The sequence below is a fragment of the Rhinolophus ferrumequinum genome, chromosome 26 (assembly GCF_004115265.2).
Source record: "Rhinolophus ferrumequinum isolate MPI-CBG mRhiFer1 chromosome 26, mRhiFer1_v1.p, whole genome shotgun sequence".
Taxonomy (NCBI): domain Eukaryota; kingdom Metazoa; phylum Chordata; class Mammalia; order Chiroptera; family Rhinolophidae; genus Rhinolophus; species Rhinolophus ferrumequinum.
The window spans coordinates 20,104,508-20,118,128 of record NC_046309.1 but is presented as its reverse complement, the minus strand read 5'-3'; the positions used below and the strand labels follow the sequence as shown (position 1 = coordinate 20,118,128).

The following is a 13,621-nucleotide window of genomic DNA, read 5'->3' as shown; positions in this document are numbered from 1 at the left end:
ATTAATCCAAATAGCTTTACAGTTAATTGTTGGGGTTTTTATATCCTGTGAATACTGACCTTTTTTCTTTATTTCTTTCTTTTAAAATAGTTAAATCTGTCATTTCTTTTTATCTCAGTGAATTTCCCAAGACTTCCCAAACGACATTACACAACAGAAATAGTGGGTATTTTGTCCTGTTTCTGATATTATTGACTCCAGAATTCCAACACTACATATTGTCTGTTTACCTTATGACAGAAATTACTCACCAAGTTAAGGAAGCATGCTTCTACTTTGCTAAACATTTCCATAAATATTTTAAACATTCACTGAAATGATCATATACTTTTTAACACTCATGGAGATGACTATAATTTTCCTGATATTGAACCATGTGTGATTTCTAAAAATAAACATTTCGGTTTCTATATTAATAAATACAACTGGGATGCATGCCCTTGTTTTGTGCAATATTGGTCTGTAATTGGTCTAACGCAGTCTGAAGGAGTTCACCATCTGGGCTCAATCACTTCATTAGTTAATTCAACAACTTAAAAAAACATAAATTAACTTTAAATTTTAAAAATGAAAAATAATCAATTTAATCTGGACTCATATTTACCAGCATAGAAGTTGAATATAACATTTTATGAGGTTTAAATACCCCCACATATGTAAGCATATATCTTGCATCATTCCTAATTCAGAAAATTATTTCTTTTAAAAAATCATAATAATAGAACTTTGTTTTTTAAAACTTTTGAACTTATTTATCAGTTTTATCTTCATCTTTTTTTTTTTTTTTAAATCATTAACTACATATAACAATTCCTACATACCTTACTTGCTGTTAGGAAACAGGTATTTACTATTGGGAAACAGCTTCTTTTATACATGATGGGTAATTTAGTAAGAGCTATCAAAATTTCAAATGCACAAACTCCTTGAATCAGCAATTCTATTTCTAGCAATTTATCTTCACAGCTCTATGAGCACAGATGTGAAATGACAAATGTTTAAGTCAACCTCCTAAGGTATCAATAGGATGCAAGTTCAAAACATGCCACGCCTCCATCTGATTAAAAAAAAAGCAGTTGAATAGTATCCTAAAATTCATGTCTACATGAAACTTGTGAATGTGGCTTTACTTGAAAACAGTGTCTCCGCAGATATAATCAGTTAGGATGAGGTCATACTGGATCATAGTGGGCCGTTACTCCAATGTGACTGCTGTCATTGTAAGAAACACAAAGGGAAGACGTCCATTTGACAACGGAGACAGAGATTGGAGTGATGCAACTGGCAAGCCAAAGAATGCCAGCAGCCACCAGCAGCTAAGAAGAGGCAGGGAAGGATTCTTCCCATGAGACTTCGGAAGAAGCATGGCGCTGCCGACATCTTGATTTTGGAGTTCAAGCTTCCAGAACGCTAAACACTTATGATATTTTCGGCCATCCAGTTTGTGCCAGTTTGTTAGGGCAACCCGAGGAAACTAATACAAGGAACTTTTTAGGTGGTGATGTAGAAAAATCTCTATGATAGAATTAAGTACAAAAAGCAATGGCAGAATAATGTGTATAGTATGCTATCATATGTACACAAGAAAAAAAACTATTTATATATGAACTAAACTATGTCTGAAAAGATATTCAAAAAAACTCTCTTCAGTGGTTACCTAGTGTTTGGAGGGAGAGACTGAGAAGATGGCGGGGTGGGGGCAAGAGATGGACTCGAGGAGAGAAACTTTTCACTACATATCATTTAAAAATATATTTTAAATTTCTGGATGTTAACATTAACTATCCAAAATTAAACACCTTATTAAAATACTACTCCCCACACTCTATATAATTTTGTGTGTTACTTTATTCAATTTTTTGAGTTAAAAGCATATTCTAATACACAGTTTTTCTTTCTTTGTTCATGAACGTTTTAAATTTTGTCTTTGAGTGTATCTCTGACTATAGCCTTTAATCTATTGTAATTAACGTTATATTCTTAGAAACCTATAATTTCTCTTTGAAACAACACTGGGGGAACATTGTCTTTTTTAACATCTAAGTTTTTGGTTTGTAACAAATGTTTAAATTTATACGTTTATTGATTTTAGTCAAAAGAATGTATCTTTAATGTCTCTTTATGGGGAATAAGTAATTGCAGTATTTTTGCTACGGTAAAATTATTACCTTAGATTCAATCAAACTGTTTTCATCGTTAAATTACAAATATCCCATAGTGTATTCTATTACATTTGAGTTTGAAAAGAAAAATAATTACCAATAAAATAATTTTCAAATTTTAACCAGGAATGTGCATATGTAGAACTGCAGCTAAAAAATAGTAATATTCTTTAGTACTAAAATAAGAAACACGTTTTTATTAGTACTAAAATACATAAATATATTTTACTAGTACTATAATTTTATTATTACTCCATATTTTATTAGTATTAAAATAATTAAAACAAATAAATATAACATGAACTACACTACATTTAATACATAGATCTGATGATACTATTTTTCTCTGGAAGTACAGGATAAAAAAGAGAAGTTCTAGAGTAGAGTTGCATGGATATCCAGACTTATTAACAATGGTAAGTTAGATTTTAAGTTCTTAATACATGGTATGCATAATTATTCCATTAAAATAAAAAATATAAGCTCTTTATATGCATGTAGGTGGTACCAACTTATAACTGCAAGTGTTTAAACATGCCTACCTTAAGGAGAAATGATGCTCCATCCACTTCTGCTTTGCCCAAGAGCTGACAAGTCAGGTCAAAATACTGCATTGGCTGAATATCACACAATTTTACTAATGTCGAAGAAAGCAAAATATTACTAGATGCCCAAGCACGTAAGGTTTCCACCATTTTGTGGTCCTCGGTTGTGAAGTTAAAACACTTGTTTGAAGTACGAGGTGTGATAGGAGCTCCGACAGTTCCCTCAAATGTCACAGACGCAAAGCCACTGCTGTTGATACCTTGAGTCTCGTTTTTATATATTTGGATCTAAGAAAGTGGGACACAGTAGAAAACAAAACAGAAACACACATAACAGCTTACTGATACAGAATCCAGGAAGTGAAGAAACTTGAGAGATTATAAAATTTTGCCAGCATAGTTAATAAAAGACATCATTCTTTAATATTTCATTTAATTTGCATATGAAATTATAAAATTAACTGGGTTCTATCAAGATCCACAAGCACCATGTAAACTGTAAGACATTCTGCAAAATTTATTAGTTTTTTAAAGAACTAGGTGGTAGACTCCCTAATCCTATCAATCTTGTACTTTTACACTTGTTTTTTATTAAGATATCATTTACAAAAGGAAAAAGAATAACAAGTGACAGTTACTTATGAAAGTAACATGGGATACTAGAATACTTCAGAGTTTGAGGTGACTAAAATGCAGCTGAGGCTTAGGTTTCATCAGTCTGACCGAGAGCTGAGATACGCCCCACTTGGGCTTTCTGAATTTTGTAGCGCAGTTATTAGATGCACATGCATTTGACTGTCACATCGTCTTCATAAAGCAACCCCTCTGTCCTTGTGAAATGCTCCCCCTTTTAATCTCTTGTAATACTCTGATATTAATATAATTATTTCATTTTCCTAATGCTAACTGTTTGATTTTTGCGTTGTCTCAGCTGAACAGCCAACATATTAAAGAGCTATCTATAAGGTTACTTTTCCTTTGACTAGGTTAGACGTCCAGCATCCCCACTGCTACACCTCTAGTATCTGTTTCATATTTAACCAAAATGCACAGCCACACAGCAGCTTTTGTAATCCTTAACTAGTCTTGCCCTTACGTAATATATAACCCAGCTTTAGGCAAGGATTCATGGGCAACAACACTCCCCAGCAGTCTTTTAGATGCCCCCCTCTGTACAACTCTGTCCTCTCCAGGGAACTGCCTTGAAGATTCCAAGCTCTTTCAGCGGCCTTGACCTCTGATCTTAGGCGTCTCAGCTTAGCAGGACCACTATGTTCTGCTTGCACTTCAGCGTGCTGCAGTGCAGTGGTTGGAAAACTGCCCCCAGGCAGACTTTTGGTGAACATGTGGCGTAACTTACCAGTTTCTCTTCTCTCTCTGATCACAGGTGCATTTGGTCCAATGTCTAAAAACAGTTGCCTCAGATTTTGTCCAATTTTATGGATCTTTATAGCAATAGGGCTAGTCTAACACCAGTTATTTTCTCATAGAAGGAAAAAGTTCACTGTGCAGGTTCTAATTATACTTGTCTCATAAAGATCAATTAACTTGATTTACACATGCTTAAATGGGTTCTGTTTGTTGCAAATGCTGTTTTTCTTTTTTGATTTGGGCTTCACTCAAATGTCTAATGATTCCTGATTCTGTGCTCATCTTTCTTTGTATCACCAATTTCACGTCCACTAGTCTACACTGTTCATCAAAGTTTGCCTCTGCTAACTATCAGGGAAGACCAGAAACAATCTTCTAGCTTAGGTGTGCTGGTAACTTTTTTCACATCTAACTTATCAGCAAGTCTACTTTGTTTCACATTCAAAACATACCTTATCTGATTCTGTTTCCATCACCATCCTAGCTCAGGCCGCCTGCATCTCAAGACTACAACTGAAATAAACCCATAACTGATCTCCTTTCTGGCTTGTCTCGTAACAATCCATTCATTGCCCATGGAATTGTCAGAATGCTTTCCTCAAAATATAAATCAGCTCATTCTATTTGAAACCCTTTAATGACTTCCCATTGAATAGAATAAAATCTAAACAACTTACCTACCATAAGGCAATATATGAATTAGTCTCTGCCTTCCTCCCAAATTTCACCTTGTACCACCCTCTCCTATACAGTTCACTAGGATCCATAATGGCCTTCTTTGTTTTTTTCAATACCATGCTCATAAGTACCCCAGGGTCTCAGTACTTATAGTTCCATCTGCCTGGAAAATATTTTCCCTCCTATCTCAACAGAACTCCTCACCATTATCGGTTGGGCTCCGTTATGTCTCATTAGAAAGGCCTTTCCTGATTCTGTTTTATTTTCTTCATAGCAGCTATCACTATCTGAACTTACCTTAGCTTATATGTTTACTTTTGTATCGGCTGGCTCTCTGCATTAAAACATAAGCCTGTACAAACAGGCACCCAATAAATATTTGTTGAAAAATAAACAGAGAGACCTTGACTCTTGTTTTTTTATATTTTTGCTATGAACCATGATCTACAAATTGCAACAAGCAAAAGAAAAACAAGAAAAAATATTAACAAACCTGGACTTCTAAGAGAAATGTCTATATTTTTAATGGCCTTGTCCAACTAAAGAAAAACTTCAGGGCCACTCAAAACTAGCTGAGATATCAACACAAAGAGGGTAAAGATGTACTACTAGAGAAAAATAGTAACATTTTCTAACAATAAAAGAATAATATCTTAGAAACACATCTTACTCTAAATCTATACAGTAACCTCAATATATATAAAACATAAAATAAAATTAAATAAACCTAAACCCAATTAATATTGCTTCAAATAATGAAGCAAAGATCGACAGAAACAGATAAATAACATTAAAGTCTTTAAAAGATGCTTTTCAATAGCTCATAAGTATACATAAAATCATAAAGGATAAAGGAGGTATGAACAACACAATTAATAAACATGGCCTAATTTATATTCATAGAACACAGTACCAAACAACCAGATTCACCTGACCATGGAACATTTACTAAAATTGACCATATGCTAGAATACTAAATAAACATCAACAAGTTTCAAAATATTAAACATTTCAAGGTATGTTCCTTGACCAAAACATACAACAAAAATAAAAAGCTAAATACAAAATAACCTACATATTAAAAATGCATTTTAATAAAATTTTATAATAATTTATTTTCAATGTATTTATTGATGTATTTTTAGAAGTACACTGATTTCAGAAACATACAAAAGAACCAGTCAGAAATGAAGAATACAGTAACTGAAATGAAGAATATATTAGAGAAAATCAACAGCAGATTAGATGAAGCAAATGATCATATCAGTGCTTTGGAAGCTAAAGTAGCAGAAAACACACAAAAAGAACAGCAAAAAGACAAAAGAATCCAAAAAAATGAGTAAAGTTTAAAGGACCTCTGGGAGAACATCAAGCATCATTGGGGTACCAGAAGAAGAGAGACAGCAAGGAATTGAAAACCTATTTGAAAAAATAATGATGGAAAACTTCCCTAACCTGGGAAGAACATAGAAATATAAGCCCAGGAAGCACAGAGAGTCCCAAAGAAGATAAATCCAAAGAGGCCCACAACAAGACACATTATAATTAAAATGCCAAAGGTTAAAGACAAAGAGAGAATCCTAAAAGCAGCAAGAAAAAAGCAGTTAGTTACCTACAAGGGAGCTCCCATAAGACTGTCAGCTGATTTCTCAACAGAAACTTTGCAGGCCAGAAGGGATTGGCATGAACTATTCACAGCGATGAAAAGAAAGGACCTACAACTAGGATTATTCTACCCAGAAAAGCTATCATTTACAATCGAAGGACAGATAAAGAGCTTCTTAAAAAAGAAAAAACTAAAGGAGTTCATCACCACCAAGTCAATATTATAACAAATGTTTAGGGACTTCCTTAAGAAGGAGGAAAAAATAAAAGTATCAATACTAAAACGGCAATAACCACATATATATCAACAATTACTTTAAATGTAAACAAATTAAATGCTCCCATCAAAAGACACAGGGGGGCTGAATGGATAGGAAACAAGACCCTTACATATGCTGCCTATAAGAGACTTACTTCAGATCAACAGACACGCAGATTGAAAGTAAAGGGATGAGAAAAGATATTTCATGACAATGGAAATGAAAGAAAAGGCTGGGGTAGTAATACTTGTATCAACAAAATAGACTTTAAAACAAAAGCGATATAACAAGAGACAAAGAAAAACCCAGTAATTCCACTTCTGGGTATTTATCTGAGAAACCCAAAACACTAATTCGAAGATAAGAATCCATATGTTCACCGCAGCATTATTTACAATAGCCAAGATATGGAAGGGACCTAAATGTCCATTAACAGATGAAGGGATAAAGAAGAAGTGGTACATACATACAACGGAATGTTACTCAGCCATAAAAAAGTGAGATCTCACCATCTACAACAACATGGATGGACCTAAAGAGTATTATGCTAAGTGAAATAAGTTAGAGAAAGACAAATACCATATGATTTCACTTATCATATGAATCTAAAAAACAAAATAAACAAAACAAAAACAAACAAGTACCGTGTTTCCCTGAAAATAAGACGTAGCTGGACCATTAAGCTCTAATGCGTCTTTTGGAACAAACGTTAATATTATATTATATGATACCTGGTCTTATATTATATTAAAATAAGAACAGGTACTATATTAATGTTTGCTCCAAAAGATGCACATTAGAGCTGATGGTCTGGCTAGGTCTTATTTTCGGGGTAGCACGGTAGATACAGTGAACATTTTGATGGTTGCCTGATGGAAGGGTGGTCGGGAGTGTGGGTGAAAAAGGGGATGGGATTCAGAAGTACAAATTGGTAACTACAAAATAGTCATGGGGATGTAAAGTATAGCATAGGGAATATAGTCAATAATATTGTATTAACTATGTATGGTGTTAGATGGGTCCCAGATTTACCGAGGTGATCACTTTGTAAGATACATAAATATCTAATCACTATGTTATACACCTGGAAGCTAATATAATATTGTATGGCAACTGTAATTGAAAATTTAAAAAAATATATTAAAAATATGACTACTCATAAAAAGAAAAAAATAGTACTGGAACATGTGGATATTCATTTACCAAAAACAAATCAAAATAAAAGAACTTTAATCTGTACCTCACACCAATAGCAAAAATTAGTGGCTCATAGATCTACATATAAAACCCAAAACTAGAAAACTTCTATAACACATAGAACATCTTTGTGATATTTGGTTAGACAAAGATTTCTTAGATACAACATCTATATCACAACCCGTAAGTGGAAAAAAAATATTTATTGGACTTTGTTCAAATTAAGAATTTCTGATTTTCTATACACTCTCTTAAAATGAAAAGAGAAATCAGACTTAGAGAAAATATTTGGAAATCACATATCTCATAAAAGATTTGTATCCTGAATCGATTCAAAACATTTACCTTTTGTGGTCATTTTGACTTTGCGGAAGAGACAGAAGTCACACAGTGCCAGATCCAGTGAATAAAGTAGATGAGGATACACCATAATGTTTTTATTTGACAGAAATTGCTGTACCAGAAGTGATGTGTGACACGGAGGCTTTCAGTTGTGATCACAAAATACGGTGAACAGTGCTGCGAGTGCCATACAAAAGCAGGGATCTTCAACACAGAAAGTGGTGGGTCAAACGTTAGTAACAGTGTGTCACAGGTTACAATTTGTCCTGTGTAGCCAGTCAGGTGTAAGCTATGGTTGAGAGAAGGTGTTTTTAAAGTGTGCCATAAATTATCCTCCATCATGACAATGTTCCGTGTCACAAATCGCTTCTGGTATACAGCAATTTCCATCAAATAAAAACGTTATGGTGTGTCATCCTCCACCTTATTCACCAGGTCTACCACTGTGCAACTTCTGGCTCTTCTCCAAAGTGAAAATGATTCAGGACTTCGAGGAAGCCATGACAGCACAACTAAAGACACTCACGAAAGAGGACTCCCCGAACTGCTTCAGAAAGTGGCAGGAATGATGGGATAAGTATATTCAAAGAAAGGGGGAGTATTTTGAGGATTGATGGCAATGTGTATTTTACTGTAATAATTTTTTTTAATTTAAACATTCACTGTATTGTTTGATCATACCTCATATATATAATTATAATACATATTCAGTAAAAGATATGTAGTTGAGACTGTTTATAACAGCATAATATCCTCAAACTGAAAACTACCTAATTTCCAACAGAAAATACATAAATGCTGACATATGTACATAATGGGATACCACTGAGCAATAAAAATGAACAACGTAAAACTATACTTAGTAACATGGTTGAATCACATACGCATAAGCCAGCCATTTTAAAAAAAGAAAAGAAAAAACTATAGTCTGTTCCCTTTATATACAGAACAAATACATATGAAAATAATACGTGCTGTTAGACGTTATAAGACTATTCCTGGGGATGGGTGCTAATAACTAGTCTGGGTGGAGATAAGAAGGAAGTTTCTAGAGTGCTAGTTAAATGATATACTTATATTATGAATGGAGAGATGTATGTTCTGCTTTAATTAAGCAACAAGAAGAATAACAACTAAAAACGTTAGAAGAGGAGGGTGCATTGTATAAATATATTGTAGGACACAACAGTGTGTGAGAAATAAGCTATTTAGTTAAGTTTGAATAAGCCTGTGATATACTGCTACAATGGTATTTCTATTTCTACATTTATCTTCACGCAAATGCTCTCTACTATTCGTCTATTCTCAGGGAAAAGGCACTGACAGATCAAGAAACGTCATTCCCACCATATCGAAGAACAGAACACACCTGGAATATTGTGCTGATTTACGAGCACTGCGTTGACCCTAAGGGACACAGACAAAATGAAGCATTAGAAGAAAAGACAACCAAGAAAATGAAGGGGATGCATGGAAATCCATGTAACAAGAGGAAAAGATGAAGGGAATGAAATGCTTACAACCTCAGGGATTGAAAATATTAAAGTACTGAAAAGCTGATTTTACAAAAATCACCTCTATTCATATTTTAACATATTTCTCATAAATGACGATCAACTTATTTTGATTTTATACTTAATATCTCAATGTTTCCATTGTACCTGAATTAATACAACAAACAGCAAAAAATAATACAATCTCCCAATCTTTGTATACTTTTGCTGTTGTTGACCTAATGCTTTTCTTTGCCCCAAGCAAGATTTTTGTTTTTTTCCTCAAACTCTACATGAAAAACTTTTAAAACATCAACCTAAATTTAGAAGCAAGACAGAGTCCAACTAGACTGAATCACGGCATCTAATGCATTTCTGTGGAAGGAGGGCAGGTAATTTGTTTAAATGAAGGTTTCCTACTATAAATTATGTGAAGTCTGACACTATTTTACATTTCTTCTTATCTCTTCAAATACTTGATGTCATGTTCTAACAAAGCAACTACATAATTAGTGCTAAATAGTTTTGGTGAACAATACAGTTCTCTTTAAAAAAAATGTAAGTTCTAGACAGTATGAATTATACCTTCAGCCTGTGAAAGCGAACAATATCTCCATTTTTATAAACCATCGGATGGGCTTCATAATTCCCACTAAAGAGCAGGCAGGTTAACTTTGCATCTGACGGGTCCACAATTGTTACAACCGAACAGTAATCTGGAAAACATAAAAATATTTCACCCGACTTTTAGTATTTCACACGATTTGACAAAATAAGAATACAGTGATTTCAAAACACCGAACAGACTTTATTCCTCCCTTTAATTAAGTCTTCTAAGAACAGGATCAAAACAGAGACATTTTCTTGGCTCTCAAAATGTGCTACCAAATTATTCTGCAAAAGTGTTCTACAAAAACTAATTTTAGCAAAACAAAAATTAAAATACTACTTAATATATTTGTAAATTATCTCGAGTGGTAATAACTTTTTTATTACTTCAAAGTTTAAAAATCATGATGCAGATAAACATATTAAAATATAATTTATAAAATAAACATAAATTTAGATTGAAAACAAAAGACTAAAAGATAGTTCCAACACAAATGTGATGAAGAGTCAATATACTGCATAAAGATATTATGAAAATTGGTTATAAAATCTACGATTTCACAGTAAATGTGTAATTCAAATGAACAAACAATTCATAGAAAACTGTACAATAACAAATTCACAAAGGAAAATGATGATTTGCTAGTTACCTATAAAAGATTACACACTGGTATAAAAGAGGTATTTTATATAATTTAAACTGGAAAAAAAAGTAACGACAGTTGAGTTGCCATGAAAACCGTAACTTCAAATACTGGTGGTAGTAAAAACTGTAATAGATACTGCCTTTTAATATACACGTTTCAGGAAATTCCCCACTGAAAAAAATACGTTGATTTCCCTTCCTTCCCAGTATAGCAGTAATTATAACATAGAGACAGAAAAAAATAAACCTAGAACAGTAAAGGGAGAGGAGAGGAGTAGAGAGGAAAAAGAGTAAAGGAAAGGGGAGAAGATATAAACATATTTAGGAAAATGGGAAACTAAATGGTTAAGGGACAAAATGAACACAGACTACAAACCACAAGAGATTATAAAGTGGCTACAGCAAAGATGGGAGCCACTGGGATTAAGGATGGGAGCGAAAAGTAGAGCCAAAATCAAGGTTAATTCACAGGTTCCATACAGAACTACTGTTTCAGTATCCACCCATCCTGACCCCTACTCCCTGTGAAGATGACCTCATGTAGGCAAGCACAGTATCTTAATCTTTAACCCCATCACTTCCCAGCACATAAGCTGTTCTCCAAGGAAGTTTCACTGATTAAGTGGTAAGGCTTTTAATGTGGGTATTAGCACCCAGAATAAATCCCTCCCTCATTAGCACAGTAGGGGGCCATGTCTGATAGACAGCTCTCTTCCCACCCGCCCTACACTGACACTTTCAATGAACATGCCCTATGTGGTACTAAATGTCTCTGTCAGACTTCCCATTCAAGGCAGAAATCAAGTTGGAAAAATAACTACTTATATATAAAGCAAAGGAGACAAATTCCACAATCTAGTAACTACAGGTAAGTCGGGAAGCCAAAAAGTAGTCTTTTAGGAGGGAAAAAACAAAAGGTTATGTAGATTAGATCTGCAAGCTATTTTAAAAGAAGCACTGCTGAGAAAGTTGGACAGCTTAAAGCCTCACTCTATGAAGAGGAAGACAGAGCTCAACCTTAGAGTACACTGTTGTTCTGGGACATTCTCTACATGGCAGTTCTTGCCACGCCATTACCTCCTCTATCTTGACAATCTACTGCTAGAAACTTTTGTTTCCCTTTTGCCTTTCTATCTCCCTCTTTGTTGTTACTTACAAGAGTATTAAAAAAAAAAATCAAAAAAGAAAAAAAAAATCAAGAGAGTAAGTTTCCATTTTAATGCTTCCTGAGGTCAAACCAAATGCTAACTTGACTTCTTCCACCCGTCCTGCAGGTTATTAAAAGATGGACAGCATCTTGAAGAACACTGCCGAATTTATAAAAACTATAAAACCAAATGAACTTTGAAGCAACTGATAAAACCTGAGTAAAATATCTAACCTTATGACCTGTGTTTAATAATGCAATAACTGGTAACCTTTACAGTAAAAGTCCAAAGGCAATCAGAAGAGACTAATCTAGTTTCTATCTTCTTCTATGCATATTAAAGTTTATAGGCCTGTATTTACAATTTTCTACAGAAATCAGTACTTAAGCAATAAAATAATTACAGCTTCTCACTTTTTAAAAGAGAGTCCAAAAGTATTATGGTATTTGACTATATATCATTATGGACAGAAAAAAAAACAGATATTCAAAAACTTGTACCTGTAAATGTTGTGGATTTAAGCAAAGTGCCCATACATTTCATTGTATGTAATATTTTCTTCAAAAAATTATAAATAAATATTGAACTCTACTTATTGATAGTTACTGATATACATGTTGAAATATTTAGGGAAGATGTGTACTGATATCTTCAACTTACTCTGAAGTGAATCAAAAAAGAAATGAATTACTGGATCCACTGATGATGATCATTATATGGCTATTCATTGTATAATTCTTCCAAATATTCTGTTATTTTAATATTTTTATAATAAAAAGCTGAGAAAAACAAGGACTTTATATTTTTTTAGTTAAATAATTTCTGTCAGTAGTATTAATAGCAGTCATTTACAACTTTATATAATCTTTTGACCTGTTAAAATTCTCAAAAAATTCTGAATCAATCATATCAGAATTTAAAAGGTTTTGATAAACTTATCTGAACAGTAACAAGCAGTTTCACAATATTATGAAGGATATTGTGAAGATAATAATCAATAAACCATAGTTTTGATCTTGGTTCTTTTCTCAATTTGTTCTCATAACTATAACTCGACGTGAATCTTATTTTCAGTTATATCCTGTACCCTGGAAAACTGAAAGGAGTTATCAGAAGCCTGATGAGTATGCTAAACACTGATGGACAGCTGCTGAAGTGGTGGTGGAGACTGGGGAAGTACTCATTCTGTTTATTATCAAATGATCACAATTATTTCTAATGCTGATAGAAATTCATTTGGATTTTTCAGTTCTTATTCTATTGTTGGCACATACTCCCAATAATCTTTTGCTTAAGCTTGATTTATATAACACATATAAATGACAATAAGTCTTTCAAATATTTAGCCTAAAATAGGAGCTTTCTTATCATGTTTTTGCAAAACAGAGAACATGTTTTGGTTTATCATTTTACTTTAAAAATCAAACACCATTTTTCAAACGGGTAACATCCAAGCATATCCACAATTCTAAGAAGTTCTTACACTGCTTTCCAAATAAAGCAAAATATTTTAAATTCCTAAAGGCAAAGAATTAAAGCATAAAACAATTATAAAAAATATTCTA

At 33.3% G+C, this 13,621-nt stretch overlaps 1 protein-coding gene across 5 annotated transcripts in view; it reads right to left on the bottom strand.

Moving 5' to 3' along the window:
• POT1 (protection of telomeres 1) overlaps window positions 1-13,621 on the bottom strand; it is a 74,809-nt gene that overhangs the window by 36,085 nt on the left and 25,103 nt on the right. For all 5 annotated transcript variants that reach the window (XM_033099305.1, XM_033099307.1, XM_033099302.1 and 2 more), the window contains exons 8-9: window positions 10,239-10,369; window positions 2,705-2,995 (exon numbers count right to left, since the gene is read on the bottom strand). In XM_033099305.1, the coding sequence (XP_032955196.1) occupies window positions 2,705-2,995; window positions 10,239-10,369 (422 nt within the window). The remainder of the gene's footprint in view (window positions 1-2,704; window positions 2,996-10,238; window positions 10,370-13,621) is intronic.